This window comes from Bufo gargarizans, chromosome 2 (assembly GCF_014858855.1).
Source record: "Bufo gargarizans isolate SCDJY-AF-19 chromosome 2, ASM1485885v1, whole genome shotgun sequence".
In the NCBI taxonomy this organism is placed as follows: Eukaryota; Metazoa; Chordata; class Amphibia; order Anura; family Bufonidae; genus Bufo; species Bufo gargarizans.
Window position 1 is genome coordinate 622,202,746 of NC_058081.1, and position 16,603 is coordinate 622,219,348.

General features: G+C 46.2%; 1 protein-coding gene across 1 annotated transcript in view; it reads right to left on the bottom strand.

The window, feature by feature from the left end:
* LOC122928849 (zinc finger protein 252-like) overlaps nucleotides 1–16,603 on the bottom strand; it is a 102,824-nt gene that overhangs the window by 17,148 nt on the left and 69,073 nt on the right. Inside the window, exons 7-8 of the mRNA XM_044282117.1 lie at nucleotides 12,054–12,158; nucleotides 11,757–11,867 (exon numbers count right to left, since the gene is read on the bottom strand). Coding sequence (XP_044138052.1) covers nucleotides 11,757–11,867; nucleotides 12,054–12,158 — 216 coding nt within the window. The remainder of the gene's footprint in view (nucleotides 1–11,756; nucleotides 11,868–12,053; nucleotides 12,159–16,603) is intronic.

Sequence of the window (16,603 nt, forward strand, 5' to 3'; positions counted from 1 at the left end):
AAAAATCAATTTTTCTCGTGCATGGCATTGGGGGACACAGCACCATGGGACGTCCCAAAGCAGTCCCTGAGGGAGGAAAGAAGAACGTATTGCCAATCTAAATCACAGCCGCCTGTAGAACCTTACGCCCCAGGCTGGCGTCAGCAGAGGCCAAGGAATGAATATGGTAAAACTTAGAAAAAGTGTGAACTGACGACCAGGTGGCGGCCCGGCAAACCTGAGCAGCAGAGGCCTGATGACGCACCGCCCAGGAAGCCCCAACTGCCCTAGTCGAATGAGCAGTCAACCTGGAAGGGGGAGCACGGCCCCTTGCGACATAGGCCTCCTTGACAGCCGATCAAACCCAGCGAGAGATGGTGGCCTTAGAGGCAGGCAAACCCCTACGAGGGCCCGCGGGGACCACGAAAAGAGAGTCCGAACGACGTAAAGGTTCCGTGAGGCGAAGGTACCAATGGAGAGCCCGAACAACATCAAGGCAATGGAGAGATCTCTCCCTAGGGTGCGAAGGATTAGGGCAGAAGGAAGAAAGGACAATCTCCTCATTGATGTGAAAAGAGGAGACAACCTTAGGAAGAAAAGAAGGAACGGGGCGCAACACTACCTTGTCCTGATGGAACACCAGGAAAGGCGACCGGCAAGAAAGCGCCGCCAGTTCGGAGACCCGGCGGATGGAGGTGACCGCCACAAGGAAGGCCACCTTAAACGAGACAAATGACAGAGAAATCTCTGCCAAAGGCTCAAATGGAGAAGACTGAAGGGCGCCAAGTACAAGATTCAGGTCCCACGGTTCCACCGGAAAACGAAAGGGAGGGGCTCGACGAGCAACACCCTGTAAAAAGTCAGAACCTGAGCCCGCGAGGCCACAGGACGCTGAAAAAGGACCGAGAGGGCTGAGATCTGCCCTCTGAGGGAAGCCAGGCGAAGACCCTTCTCAAAACCAGCCTGGAAAAAGAGAGGACGACAACTCCCAGACTCACACCAGGCGAAGTACGCTCTCCAGGTCCGGTAGTAAATACGGGCCGACTGGGGTTTACGAGCATGAAGCATGGTCCGAATGACCGAGTCCGAGAGGCCACGGGCCTTCAGGACCGCGGTCTCAACAGCCACGTCGTCAAACGAAGCTGCGGTAAATTCGGGTGGAACAGAGGACCTTGCGAAAGGAGATTGCGGCGCAGAGGAAGACGCCACAGAACGTCAGCGAGCAGAAACACTAGATCTGCGTACCACGCTCTGCGGGGCCAATCTGGAGCCACCAGGATCGCCGGCACCCGGGCTGCCTTGAGACGCTTGAGCACTCGAGGCAGGAGAGGGATGGGCGGAAAGAGATACAGAAGGTCGAACTGAGACCAGGGCAGAACTAGAGCATCGACCGCAAGAGCCTGAGGGTCTCTGGACCGCGCGGCGTAGTGCGGAAGCCTGTGATTTAGGCGAGACGCGAAGAGATCCACGTCCGGAGTTCCCCATCGGTGACAAAGTTGAAGAAACACCTCCGGGTGGAGAGACCATTCGCCCGGGTCGACGAGCTGACGACTGAGGAAGTCTGCCGCCCAGTTGTCGACCCCGGGAATGTGAACGGCGGAGAGGACGAGAACGTGTTTCTCCGCCCACAGCAGGATCTGGGAGGCTTCCTGCAGGGCCATCACACTCCTGGTGCCCCCTTGATGGTTCAGGTAAGCCACGGCGGTGGAATTGTCAGTCTGAATCCGGATCGGGAGACCGCGTTGACGTGAGGTCCAGTGCGACAGCGCTAGGAAAATTGCCCTGAGTTCGAGAACATTGATCTGCAGGGAAGACTCCTGAACAGACCAAAGACCATGGACCGTGAGAGACTCGAATACCGCTCCCCAACCCAAGAGACTGGCGTCCGTCGCGATCACCCGCCAACTGGGAGGGAGGAAGGACCGGCCCAGGGACACCGTCCGAGGAAGTAACCACCAGGAGAGATCCTGGCGAATCTGAGGGGGGAGACGGACAAGGCGATCGAGACCCGCCGGGGACTTGTCCCACCTGGATAGGATGAACAACTGCAGGTCCCGGGAGTGGAATTGGGAATAGGGAATGGCTTCGAATGAGGCCATCATCCTCCCCAGGACGCGCATACATGTCCTGATAGCCAGAGAGGACGGGCCGCGGAGAAGATGCACCCCCGCCTGAAGAGAAGAGACCTTCTCTGGGGGAAGGAACACCCGCCCGAGACGAGTGTCGAAGAGCATGCCCAGAAAAGGCATCCTCTGGCGTGGGACGAAGGAGGACTTGGAGTGGTTGATAATCCACCCGAACTGGGCAAGAGCCGAGAGGGTGATGCTCAGGCTGGACAGGTTGTCCTCCGAAGACGGAGCCCGAATCAGAAGGTCGTCCAGGTAAGGTACCAAGGCGACCCCCCTGGCACGAAGAAGGGCCACGAGGGGGGTGAAAGGGATTTTCATAATCTTACTTTTGATACATTACAGATTAGACACATATATTATACAAGCCTCATCTCTTATGGAAATACAGTACCTCGCATTAACATATCACACCCTGCCAGTCCGGGACACAACAGCAGCCTTCCTGACCAAAGGGCTATTTAACACCTCACCTCACAGGAACCTGCGATTTCCTATTTAACTTGTTAGCATGGAGAGAGAAACCTGTTCAATGTAAAATAACCCTTTCATGTATTGTATATAGCAGATGTCAGCATTGTTTAGCAAAGTTTCAACTGTATATTGACAAACACATATTTCCCAGGCCTGCTGAGTTCTGAGGATTGGTCCAATTGAATCTGGAAGGACACTATGTTCCCACCCCCAACAAACCCTATAAACTATGTGCTGGGAGAATAAAGATTTCAGATATTGACAACCTATGTTGAGTCAGGGCTGTCTTATCTCTCTGATCAGAAGCAAATGGGATATTCGTTGCACCGGGAAATAGTCACGGGTATGAGGTCTGAAGCCTCATAATATAACAACCACAAACCTGCCTAGAAAAACCGCTAACAGTTTGGTGTCAGAAGGTGGGATCCACCTAAGCAGTATCGGGTAAGTGATTCTATATTTAAGATATATATTATTACTGCCCTATACTGTAAGAGTGGATTATTTGAACCCGGTAAGCGCTTCTGATAAGCGTCTCCCAGGAATCTGATATTCCTAAAGTAATAGAGGGATCTGAAATCCCAGAGGAATCTGATATTCCTAAAGTAATAGAGGGATCTGAAATCCCGCAGGAATCTGATATTCCTGAAGAAAAAATGGGGTCTGTATTCCCTAATTTGAAAAACAGTATTGTGTGCAACGAATATCCTTTGCTAAACTTGTATATAGCTGTATAGTTGCTTAAGCATTTTTAGTCGTTATATATATGTATAAGGTTGAATTTACTGTATAGACTGTGTATAGATTATGTATAGATTGTATGCGAGTTCATGCTGAAATTGAAGGTATAAAATTGGCCATCAATAGTTTAAAAATCTGCCATAGATTCAGGAGTAATATGAGCCTGAATTAGAAGTAATACCATCCAGAATAGTTAAAATCTGCCATAAATTCAGGAGTAGTTATGAACCTGAATTAGAAGAAATAGGATAAAAAAAAAAAAAAAAACACATAAACTGATAAGCATAAGGTTTATCAGTAAGTATTTTCGCACTGAACACAAACATAATTATCCTTAGATAAACCTTCAAATTCAGCTGATCTCACTGTATATTTTAGCTAAAAAAAAAAAAAAAAAATAAAAAAAAAAAATGGGCAATTCTTATGGTAAGAAGGATCCCATAAAGAAACAATTTTAAAATTTGGAACTGAAAATCATGTACCCTGAGTCTGCTGCAAATCTCTATGGTGAAACTGTCTCCTAAAAATGAATTGGGGGAAAGTCTAAAAAATGTTTGCCCAGAGGTGTTTAGGTCCATTTTATACAGATCCTTGGGTTGATAAGGAGACCCTCATTGGAGTAAAATGTATATAAATACTTGTGGCCAAGCATGGCTATGTGCAAAAGTTTTGGACTGACTTGTGCAGTTCAAATACAAGACAGCAAAAGTGAAAACCCCTTTGTGATTCCAACTCCTGTCCCACCCCCAAAATTAACAACAGAATCAGATGATGAGATATGCGAACACTTGACTCTACCACAGTTTCTGGTTTCCCAGAACCTGGGGAACAGGTTTTGTCTGAGCATGTACAGTCTGCACAGCCCAGTAGAACAATATATGCAAGGGCATCAAAGATTCAAGGGATGAGCAAAGACCCTAAATGGTCTATGCTAAAAAGGAGGAGTAGTATGGGCAGACCTTTCCCAGCCCCATGGACAATGAGTCCATTAATTCTGATGCCTAGATACTTGCAGCAGATACAAGAGGAATATATGACCAAACTGATTGAAAAAATAAAAACATTGATTATGATGATATTTCGCTTTTGTTTCCCTTGCCAACAGGTGCACCAACCCAACCCTCATCTTAGAGGAAAAGATGGCACTGGATTATCTTTTAGCTTCTAAGGGGGGGTTTCTGTGAGTTTATAGGAGAGGACTGCAGATACCAGGGATAAAGTCCAGGCCCATATAGATCAGGTCACTGTAATTCAGGGCATAGATAGTGCTATTATTAATGAGAGACAGAATCCTTTCACAGCTTTGGGTGGTTTTAGAGATTTCCTGTTTTCCATAGGTAACTGGTTGAAGGAAATAGGAGTATATATCCTCATGTTGTTGTTTTTCTCTTTATCATATATATCCTGGTGAGATGCTCCTGCTGTTTGATCGATCGGATGGCCCAGTCACGTGCAGATAATCACATCCTCATCGCAGCTCCCAGATACACCACGGATCAACCTATGTCTTTGATGGAATCGATGTCCAACTAAACGTTCATCGCCACGTCGCACCTTACCACATCAGGGCTCAGAGTCAACTCCCTGAAGAATCGAACCGAAGGACGGAGCATCATCATGGAGGCAATAACACCCAAGGAGCACCACAATCGACGAGGGCAAGCTGAGGAAACCGAAGATTCAGCAAGAGACTCAAAGAACACAGGGGACATATTGCAGAGAGGAGGGAACTGTCGTGTAAAGTTTTATTAAGCATAGGATGACTATGGTAGACTTTCTTTTTGGCTTAGGAATGGTATGTAGGTCTATAGATCAGCACTCTGGTTCCTGCTACCCATGTGAAAGCCGCCACCGTTGGTTTGAGAGGGATCTAATGGCTGCTAGCTCTGAGAGCAATGTTCTTAGTGAAAGCTACCAGCGGGTCCTCATCAGCAACGGTGGGGTATGGCACGCTGATGCCAGTCTCACTGAACCATAGGCGCCCCAACATGAAACATTGGTTGGTGAGACTGGTGTCCATGTGAATGCTATATCACCTTTCTTGGTCGACTCTGTTTTAAAAGACCTTCCTCAGGGACTGATCCCCCCTTTCGGAACCATGTCTAACAGAGATTCACTGTGGGTTAGTAGCATCTTTGTGCCAGATTAAATAGATGCTGTCCGATTAAGGCCACATTTGTTTAAAAAAAGGGCTGATTCATTTGGGAGCATTTGCGCATGTGCTGGTTGATGGTGAGTGTTTGAGCGCCACCCACCGGCACTCTCAGGAAATGTGCGAATGTATACCTTCCAGGTCTAAAAAGAATTTCTATTGGTCAAGGCATAAGGTGGAATGTACCTGCATATCTGCAACTTTACTGGGCAGCCATGTGCCATAGAGGGCGGGGTTAGCCCAGTAAAAGGTCTAACCCGAATATCCTATCTATGTGTAGAACTTGCATGCCTTATGTTTTTTCTTACTTTTCTTTCTTCTCTCTTTTCACTATGCAGGAGATTTTTTCCTACTGTGCGCCAAATTACACAGAAGGTTTTTTTCATCTCCTTCATAGTCTTTAGTGTCTTCATGGGTCACACACACACACACACACACACATATTTAGATATATATATATATATATATATATATACATACATATACACACACACACACACACACAGCCTTAGATGGAGGAAAACATACAGTGATCCCGTTTTTATATATATATATATAAAAGTTGGGATCAATGGTTGGATTGAAAGGGATTTTCATAATCTTACTTTTGATACATTACAGATTAGACACATATATTATACAAGCCTCATCTCTTATGGAAATACAGTACCTCGCATTAACATATCACACCCTGCCAGTCCGGGACACAACAGCAGCCTTCCTGACCAAAGGGCTATTTAACACCTCACCTCACAGGAACCTGCGATTTCCTATTTAACTTGTTAGCATGGAGAGAGAAACCTGTTCAATGTAAAATAACCCTTTCATGTATTGTATATAGCAGATGTCAGCATTGTTTAGCAAAGTTTCAACTGTATATTGGCAAACACATATTTCCCAGGCCTGCTGAATTCTAGGAGGATTGGTCCAATTGAATCTGGAAGGACACTATGTTCCCACCCCCAACAAACCCTATAAACTATGTGCTGGGAGAATAAAGATTTCAGATATTGACAACCTATGTTGAGTCAGGGCTGTCTTATCTCTCTGATCAGAAGCAAATGGGATATTCGTTGCACCGGGAAATAGTCACGGGTATGAGGTCTGAAGCCTCATAATATAACAACCACAAACTTGCCTAGAAAAACCGCTAACAGGGGGCTAACACCTTGGTGAAAACCCTCAGAGCGGAGGCCAGACCGAAGGGCAAGGCTTCAAATTGGAAATGAAGAGAACCCACCGCGAAGCGAAGGAACTTTTGGTGGGGGAGAGCGATGGGGACGTGGAGATAGGCGTCCTGAATGTCGATTGACGACAGGAACTCGCCCAACTCCAGGGAGGCGATCACAGATCGGAGGGACTCCATGCGAAAATGACGGACCCTGACGAAGTGATTGAGCGCCTTTAGATTCAGGATAGGACGGAGCGAACGGTCCTTCTTGGGAACAGTGAACAGGTTCGAGTAGAAACCCCGAAGACGTCAGGAAGAACCGACCGGGTGGAAGGTCGGTGAATTCGATTCTGTATCCAGAGGAGACCACCTCGAGAACCCAAGCGTCTTCTACACTCGCTTGCCAGACATCCCGAAAGGCGAGCAGGCGACCTCCCACCTTGACGGAGTTCGAGTCATGCGGAACGAGGCTTAGTGGACTGGGGGCAAGCAGGTTTGGGCTTGGCATGCCAAGAGGGCTTGGACTTAAAGGAAGGCCTGGAGGACTTCTTATCAGATCGGGCGGGAGGGGCCCGAAAGGACTGCGCCCAGGAGGACGACCCAGGGAAGCGACGGCGGCGAGGCTGATTCTGGGGAAGAAGAGAACTCTTACCTCCAGTGGCCTCCGAAATGAGCTCCTCCAAGCGCTTCCCAAAAAGCTTTCCACCAAGAAAGGGAAGAGAAATCAGAGCTTTCTTGGAGGCGGAGTCCGCCGCCCAAGAATGAAGCCAGATGAGAGGCAAGCACTGCCAAATCCCCCTGGTCAGAGTCTGCAGGTAAAGCACGGAGAAGCTGCTTCGCCCAGATAGCGCATGCCTTGGCCACCCAGGAGGTGGCAAACGCGGGGCGGATGGCGGCGCCTGCCGCGATGAAAACGGACTTGGCCAAGGAGTCGACCCGTTTGTCAGCGGGATCCGACAAGGAAGCCGCATCAGCCAGGGGAAGCGTAGTATCCTTCGCCAGGCGAGCAACCTGAGGGTCCACCAGAGGGGGAACCGTCCAGAGATTGACAGAGTCCTCTGAGAAGGGGTAAGGGACATCGAAGGCCTTGGTAAGATGGAGGCGCCGATCAGGGTGACGCCACTCCTTAGCGAGGAGCGCGTCCAGATCCTCGTGATTCAGGAAGACCACCGTGGACCGTTTAGAACGGCGGAAGGACACTGACTCCAGGGAGGAGGAAGAAGGAACGTCCTGCACATGGAGCGCGTCCCGAACAGCCTTGATGAGATCCTGTATGGCTGCCGACATCGCCGAGCACCGCTCAGATTCAGAATCTGAAGCGGAGGAGTCCCCAGGAGCGGCGGAAGCGGCTGAAGAAGAAATTTCGCCCGACTCAGACCTGACCGGGGAGTGATCCAGGGTAGCTGAGGAGGAGTGGGACCCAGCCGAGACCGTACGTGGTCGCTTGCGGGACCGCGTGCCAGAGCGAGAACGGGAACTGTCGCCAGGCGCATCACCAGCGGGAGGGCCCCTGCCAGAGGCGGCAGGAAGACTGTCCAGGGACTGCGCCAGGGACTGGGAGAGGCTGGCAAGGCTACCTATGGCCTGGGACAGGGACAGGGTAGCAGCCCTTTCCGGGAGGACCGACAAAGGGGGGGCCGCAGGGGCGGACTGGGCGGGCCTGGGGTTGAGGCACTGCACACAGAGGGAAGTAGGTTGGCCGCATGGGAACTTCCTATTACACACAGAGCAGGCGTAATGAGTGGAAATGGCGGCGGAGGGAGTGGGGGCCTGAAAAGAAAAAAGTCAGCCAGAAAAGGCTGCCTACCACTACCAATGGTGCTGTGTCCCAGGAAGCCGATCGCAGGAGAGAGCAAGATGGCGACGAGTAGAGACAGGAGCAGGAGGAACCGGCCGTTCAGAAGAAAAAACGCCCCCCCCCCCCCCCAGCAGCCCGCGCTGGCGCTGGATTGGGCGAGATAAGGACCTCCAAAAGCGCCACCCACAGAGGGGAGGGACGCAGGAGAAAAAGCCCGGGAAGCCACGTGACCGCGGGCTAGGCCGAAGCAAAGCCGGGGCCTGTAGTGATAAAAAGAGCACTGCCGGAGGCAGTAGAGGAGGGGACACAGCGCCATGGGAGAAGGAGGTAGGGGAAAGCAGGAGAAGGCCTAGATTGGCCGTCTTAAAGGGGCAGGCTCCATAAAAAAAGGTGCGCCCCCAATGCAGGGATCCCTGACCCAGGAGAGGGGACACAGAGAGATGACCCCCAGAGAGTGAGCCCCCGAATTACAGAGGCTCCAGGATGACCCCCAGAACATGGTAGGCAAGGAAAGGGCCAGGTCACAAAAGGCTGTCAGGAAAGACACCTAACGGGGAAAAGGGAGTAGGGGAGCGCCATACTCACCTTCCGATGTTTTCAGGCGCAGCTTGACCACCCATTCGGCGGACTCAACACGGGAGCCGTGGGTCCGCCGGAAATCCACTGCGGAAGCAGGTCACGTGGGGACTGGGTGGCCGCCGGGTACCTGAGTACGCGCCCGCAGGGGGGCAACTAAGGTGGAGCACGATGGAGCCACCCCTGCCACCTGTAAAGAAAAAAAAAAGAGAAAAGAAAAAATAAAATTAGCAGGATGACCTGCGAAAAAAGAATAGCAGGTCATGTCTGCCTCCTATGGACACTAGAACTAGACTGGGTTCTTTTGGCTCTGGCAGAGGAGTATAGCCCACCTGGGTGGAGCCAACACTTTTTTGTTTCTAGTGTCAGCCTCCTAGTGGCAGCTGGGCATATACCCATGGTGCTGTGTCCCCCAATGCCATGCACGAGAAAGTACTTTTCTCTGGAATGAACAGATCTCTAAGTGAAAGATATCATTACATTTAGCTGATCTAGCACTACATGGTATTGTTTCTGATTTAACACTACATTTCCCGATAAAAGACTCGCTTTAACTCTTTCCAGACCTCTGCTGTACATGCACAGTAGAAGTACGGTTTTTAAAAAGGACGCCTGCTTGCGAGCATCATAGCCACCGGATTTCTGCTGATCGCATAATTTAACTGCTCAGATGTCGTGATCAAATGTGACCATGGCATCTAAGAGTAAAAAATCTGGAAGTGCTGTTCTCTTTAGCCTGGAACGGCTACCAAATGCAGCGACTGGTGGAGACGTTTGTGTGATGTAAAAGGCCGGAGCCTGGAGGCTTCAATGCCTTGCTTAGGTATATTCCAATGTAGGCCTGCAGGTGGCAGCATTATATTGGAATATATTGAATCTTCTATTTATCAATGGATTTAATATAATTGATACATGGAAGTGGCAATCTAACAATTGAATGTCATTAGGCCCTTTATATAATTATTATTATTATATATATATATATATATATAAAAAAATTCTAAAGAAATTTTTTTTCCATAGTTACACATTTTTTTCAGTATTAAACACAAGAAAAACTATTTAAAAGTAGTATCTTTGTAATCATATAGATCCAGACAAAGTGAATGGATCAGTTTTACCGCATAGGAAACGCTGTAGAAAACAAAACTCATAAAACTGTGCCAGAATTGCGCCACACCATTTGGAATTTTTTCCCAGCTTCCCACTACATTGCTTGTTAATAGTAAATGGTGCCATTAGAAAGTACAATTTGACCCTAAAAAAAACAAGCCCTCATACAACTATGTGAAAAACGAAACTTCTAAATTGCAAGGTCCTGAAGGGGTTAAAGGGGTTGTCCGGGTTCAGAGCTGAACCCGGACATACCCTTATTTTCACCCCGGCAGCCCCCCTGAGCCTAGCATCGGAGCATCTCATGCTCCGATGCGCTCCCGTGCCCTGCGCTAAACCGCGCAGGGCACGGGCTCTTTTGTTTTCAATAACAGACTGCCGGGCGGTAACTTCCGCCCGGCAGTGTGTTCGGTGACGTCACCCGCTCTGAGGGGCGGGCTTTAGCTCTGCCCGAACCGTTTTACTGGCTAGGGCAGAGCTAAATCCCGCCCATCAGTGCCGGTGACGTCACCGGGGTTCCTGTCAGCCCCATGGAGAGCCCCGGTACGTCACCGGAACTCCTAAAAATGCCTTTGCCCTGTGCAATTTAGCGCAGGGCAAAGGAGAGCATCGGAGCATGAACTGCTCCGATGCTCCTGTCAGGGGGGCTGCCTGGGTGAAAATGGAGGTATGTCCGGGTTCAGCTCTGAACCCGGACAACCCCTTTAAGGGAACAAGTGCTGAAATATGGTAGATAAAAGGTCACAGAGGCTCAACTGTCTGCAATACACGGGTTGGTGCTCTCTCCAAATGGCAGTACCTATTGCCAGTTATATATATGTTAGGAAAGAATAAAATAAAGGAGGGCACTCAGATGACTGGGTATATAGATAGTTGTCGATACAACTATAATATTAACGGTTTATTAGATAAATATATTGGATAAAATATATATAGAATATATATAAATAGTGCTGGATCCGTCGATTCAGCAAACTTGAAGCATGTAAATAACAGGTACCTTTAATTTGCTTCCTATAAAATAGTCTTTTGGACTGTGTGTTAACCTGCTTGTACAGGTGATCAGTCTGTACAGAGGTAATCCTTCAACTAAAAGAATAAAATTATGTGCACGTTGAAATCGTTGGTATTATCAGTGCTGTTACTCAGTTTCGGAGTGGGTATTTGCGGCCGTATGTACTAAGGAACAGTCTTACCCCGTCAGTAGCAAGTCTCAGGGGAGTGCTGAAATATGTTTGTTTTCTGTACATATGTGTCTTTCTTTGAAACAGAAATTTTTCTTGGATTTTCAAGACACACAAAAGGGGAAAACAGTATAAAACAAATTATACAATCTGTACATATGTGTATACACACCTAATGCGAGAAAGAGTGTCCAGAAACACCCATCTGTCAAATCAAAGCAGCCGTCAGCTGCCACTTTTCCCACTGAAACTCAATCAGAGGTAGCTAAGCACTGAAGTCTATAGGAGTTAGGAACAGAGCCGAGCAAACAGCATGTTTCTAGACAATCTGCAATACATTCTACATTAGGTTACTAACGAGATTTGGTTTCTTCCAAATTTGTTCAAGGGACAAGCAAATTAGACAGGAGAGAAGAAATGCTACATTCGCCTCAGCACTTACCTTTCAAAATAACATTTTTTTCACAAATGTTGTAGGGTTTCTTGATTATGAGCTTTTGTGGAACCGCAACCATATTAGTTTTATTAATACCAGAGGTAGATGCTCTGTGTCCTTTTAGTAGGAGGAAAAGAGAAGTCTGTGTCAAAAAAGGAAATTCTAAATCTGTATTGTACACTTTCGACATATTTTTTATTTTTTTTTACATGTAGCCTGATATTTTAAGAATACGGAATAAGGAATGTTTTGGACCAAACATCCACAATGTCAAATAGCTTTACTGCAGGGAAAATAACTCACCAGCCTCATATTTGACACTGTGCTTGCCTTCTATTTGCAAGGAGTTGTTGGATGGCTGTTCTTGAAAGTTAACCCTGCGAGCAACAGGTGGAGTTGAAGGAAAACCTGTGAGAGATAAAAAAAATATATATATATACAGTGGCGGAAATAATTATTTGACCCCTCACTGATTTTGTAAGTTTGTCCAATGACAAAGAAATGAAAAGTCTCAGAACAGTATCATTTCAATGGTAGGTTTATTGTAACAGTGGCAGATAGCACATCAAAAGGAAAATCGAAAAAATAACTTTAAATAAAAGATAGCAACTGATTTGCATTTCATTGAGTGAAATAAGTATTTGAACCCCTACCAACCATTAAGAGTTCTGGCTCCCACAGAGTGGTTAGACACTTCTACTCAATTAGTCACCCTCATTAAGGACACCTGTCTTAACTAGTCACCTGTATAAAAGACACCTGTCCACAGAATCAATCAATCAAGCAGACTCCAAACTCTCCAACATGGGAAAGACCAAAGAGCTGTCCAAGGATGTCAGAGACAAAATTGTAGACCTGCACAAGGCTGGAATGGGCTACAAAACCATTAGCAAGAAGCTGGGAGAGAAGGTGACAACTGTTGGTGCGATTGTTCGAAAATGGAAGGAGCACAAAATGACCATCAATCGACCTCGCTCTGGGGCTCCACGCAAGATCTCACCTCGTGGGGTGTCAATAGTTCTGAGAAAGGTGAAAAAGCATCCTAGAACTACACGGGAGGAGTTAGTTAATGACCTCAAATTAGCAGGGACCACAGTCACCAAGAAAACCATTGGAAACACATTACACCGCAATGGATTAAAATCCTGCAGGGCTCGCAAGGTCCCCCTGCTCAGGAAGGCACATGTGCAGGCCCGTCTGAAGTTTGCCAATGAACACCTGAATGATTCAGAGAGTGACTGGGAGAAGGTGCTGTGGTCTGATGAGACCAAAATAGAGCTCTTTGGCATTAACTCAACTCGCTGTGTTTGGAGGAAGAAAAATGCTGCCTATGACCCCCAAAACACCGTCCCCACCGTCAAGCATGGGGGTGGAAACATTTTGCTTTGGGGGTGTTTTTCTGCTAAGGGCACAGGACAACTTATTCGCATAAACGGGAAAATGGACGGAGCCATGTATCGTGAAATCCTGAGCGACAACCTCCTTCCCTCTGCCAGGAAACTGAAAATGGGTCGTGGATGGGTGTTCCAGCACGACAATGACCCAAAACATACAGCAAAGGCAACAAAGGAGTGGCTCAAGAAGAAGCACATTAAGGTCATGGAGTGGCCTAGTCAGTCTCCGGACCTTAATCCAATCGAAAACCTATGGAGGGAGCTCAAGCTCAGAGTTGCACAGAGACAGCCTTGAAACCTTAGGGATTTAGAGATGATCTGCAAAGAGGAGTGGACCAACATTCCTCCTAAAATGTGCGCAAACTTGGTCATCAATTACAAGAAACGTTTGACCTCTGTGCTTGCAAACAAGGGTTTTTCCACCAAGTATTAAGTCTTTTTTTGTTAGAGGGTTCAAATACTTATTTCACTCAATGAAATGCAAATCAGTTGCTATCTTTTATTTAAAGTTATTTTTTCGATTTTCCTTTTGATGTGCTATCTGCCACTGTTACAATAAACCTACCATTGAAATGATACTGTTCTGAGACTTTTCATTTCTTTGTCATTGGACAAACTTACAAAATCAGTGAGGGGTCAAATAATTATTTCCGCCACTGTATATATATATATATATATATATATATATATATATATATATATATATATATATATATATATATATATATATAATTATGTTGTGCTATGCGTTCAATAAGTTATCTACGAAAACCACAGAAATAGGATAATAATGCACTTAGTAAAGTAGATGCAAGCACTATATATGGACAAAGTCCTCACTCTGATATGATAATATCTGAGACACTTAGTCAATATATTTTGATCAAAACACATCTAAGCCCGCCTACCGAACGCCAAAGTGGTCTCAGGTCAGGCGGGTCTTACGCTAAACCTACCTAAGCCGTTGGGCTTCTATGTTCAGGAGCGCAAACGCCGCACATATGGTGTGCTGCTCCTAGTAACCTCCATGTGCATCAAGCAACCAATGGGAGGAGGAGCAAGCACAGCCATAAGTTACCTACGCCAGCATGTTCTGTCAGTGTTCGAGAGCTGAGCTTGTCTGTGCAAGTTGTGAGATGTCTGGACATGCAACACACACAGTAGCAGTTCAGACTCATGAAAGCACTGGAAGTGACAGGATGGCAAGTGCAATACAGTGCCAGTTTAGGCTACTTTCACACTAATGCTTTGGCTTTCCGTTTGCGAGATCCGTCATGGGCTCTCACAAGCGGTCCAAAACTGATCAGTTTTGCCCCAATGCATTCTTAATTGAAAAGGATCCGCTCAGAATGCATCAGTTTGTCTCAGTTCAGTCACCATTTCGCTATGAAGGCGGACACCAAAATGCTGCAGGCAGCGTTTTGGTGTTCGCCTGACGAAGCGGAGCCAAAACGGAGAAGTCCTGACACACAATGTAAGTCAATAAGAACGGATCAGTTTTCTCCGATACAATCGAAAACGGATCCATCCCCCATTGACTTTCAATGGAGTTCATGACGGATCCATCATGGCTATAGAAGACATAATACAATCGGATCCGTTCATGACGGATGCATGCAATTGTATTATTGTAACGGAAGTAGCTCTATGGAAGGAAGCAAAGGAGCCTAAAGAAATCCATGAAAGGATGATTGCTCTATATGAAGATGATGCAACTTCCTACTACCAAGTAAAGTTTTGGGCCAAGCAGTTTAACCCTTTATGGACCGGGCTAATTTTCACCTTCAGGTCCAGGCCATTTTTTGCAAATCTGACCAGTGTCACTTTCTGTGTGAACAACTTTAAAAAACACTTTTACTTATCCAGCCCATTATGAGATTGTTTTTTCTTCACATATTGTACTTCATGACACTGGTAAAATGGAGTAAAAAATAATTCATTTTTATTTATAAAAAAAAAAAGCCAAATTTACCAAAAACTTGCAGATTTCCAAGTTTCAATTTCTCTACTTCTATGATACATAGTAATACCTCAAAAAATAGTTATTACTTTACATTCCCCATATGTCTACTTCATGTTTGGATCATTTTGTGAATTCCATTTATTTATTTATTTTTAACACGTTACAAGGCTTAGAAGAAAATCTTGAAATTTTTCTGAAACCCACTTTTAAAGGACCAGTTCAGGTCTGAATTCACTTTGTGAGGCTTACATAATAGAAACCACCCAAAAATGACCCCATTGTAGAAACTACACCCCTCAAGGTATTCAAAAATGATTTTACAAACTTTGTTAACCCTTTTGGTGTTCCACAAGAGTTAATGGCAAATGGAGATAAAAATTTCAGAATTTAAAATTTTTGGCAAATTTTCCATTTTAATCCAATTTTCCAAGTAACAAAGCAAGGGTTAACAGCCAAACAAACTCTATTTTTTGCCCTGATTCAGCAGTTTACAGAAACACCCCATATGTGGTCGTAAACTACTGTACGGGGACATGGCAGGGCGTAGAATGAAAGGAGCGCCATGTGGTTTTTGGAAGGCAGAGTTTGCTGGACTGGTTTATTTACACCAGTGTTTTCCAACCAGTGTGCCTCCAGCTGTTGCAAAACTACAACTCCCAGCATGCACGCATAGCCAAAGGCTGTCCGGGCATGCTGGGAGTTGTAGTTTTGCAACAGCTGGAGGCACACTGGTTGGGAAACACTGATTTACACCATGTCCCATTTGAAGCCCCCCTGATGCACCCCTAGAGTAGAAACTCCATAAAAGTGACCCCATTTTGGAAACTACGGGATAAGGTGGCAGTTTTGTTGGGACTATTTTTAGGGTACATATGATTTTTTTGTTGCTCTACATTACATTTTTGTGAGGCAAGGTTCCAAAAAAATAGAAATTCGGAAATTTCATCTCCATTTGCCAGTTTGTAAAAATCCGTTTTGAATACCTTGAGGGGTGAAGTTTCTTAGATGGGGTCACTTTCATGAAGTTTCTACTCCAGTGGTGCATCAGGGGGGCTTCAAATGGGACATGGTGTAAATAAACCAGTCCAGAAAAATCTGCCTTCCAAAAACCATATGGCGTTCATTTCCTTCTGCGCTCTGCCGTTTGGTCATACAGAAGTTTACAACCACATATGGGGTGCTTCTGTAAACTGCAGAATCAGGGCAATAAATATTGAGTTTTGTTTGGCTGTTAACCCTTGCTTTGTTACTTGGAAAATTGGATTAAAATAGAAAATTTGCCCCCAAAAAGCTGTTTTGGCACCTTTTTTTTTTTTTGTTTTTAGCCGATTGTCTTAGGTAGGGGCTCATTTTTTACAGGATGAGAGGATGGTTTTATTGGCACTATTTTGGGGTGCATATGACTTTTTGATCGCTTGCTATTACACTTTTTGTGATGTAAGGTGACAAAAAAATTGATTTTTTACACCGTTTTTATTACATTTTTTTGACTGTGT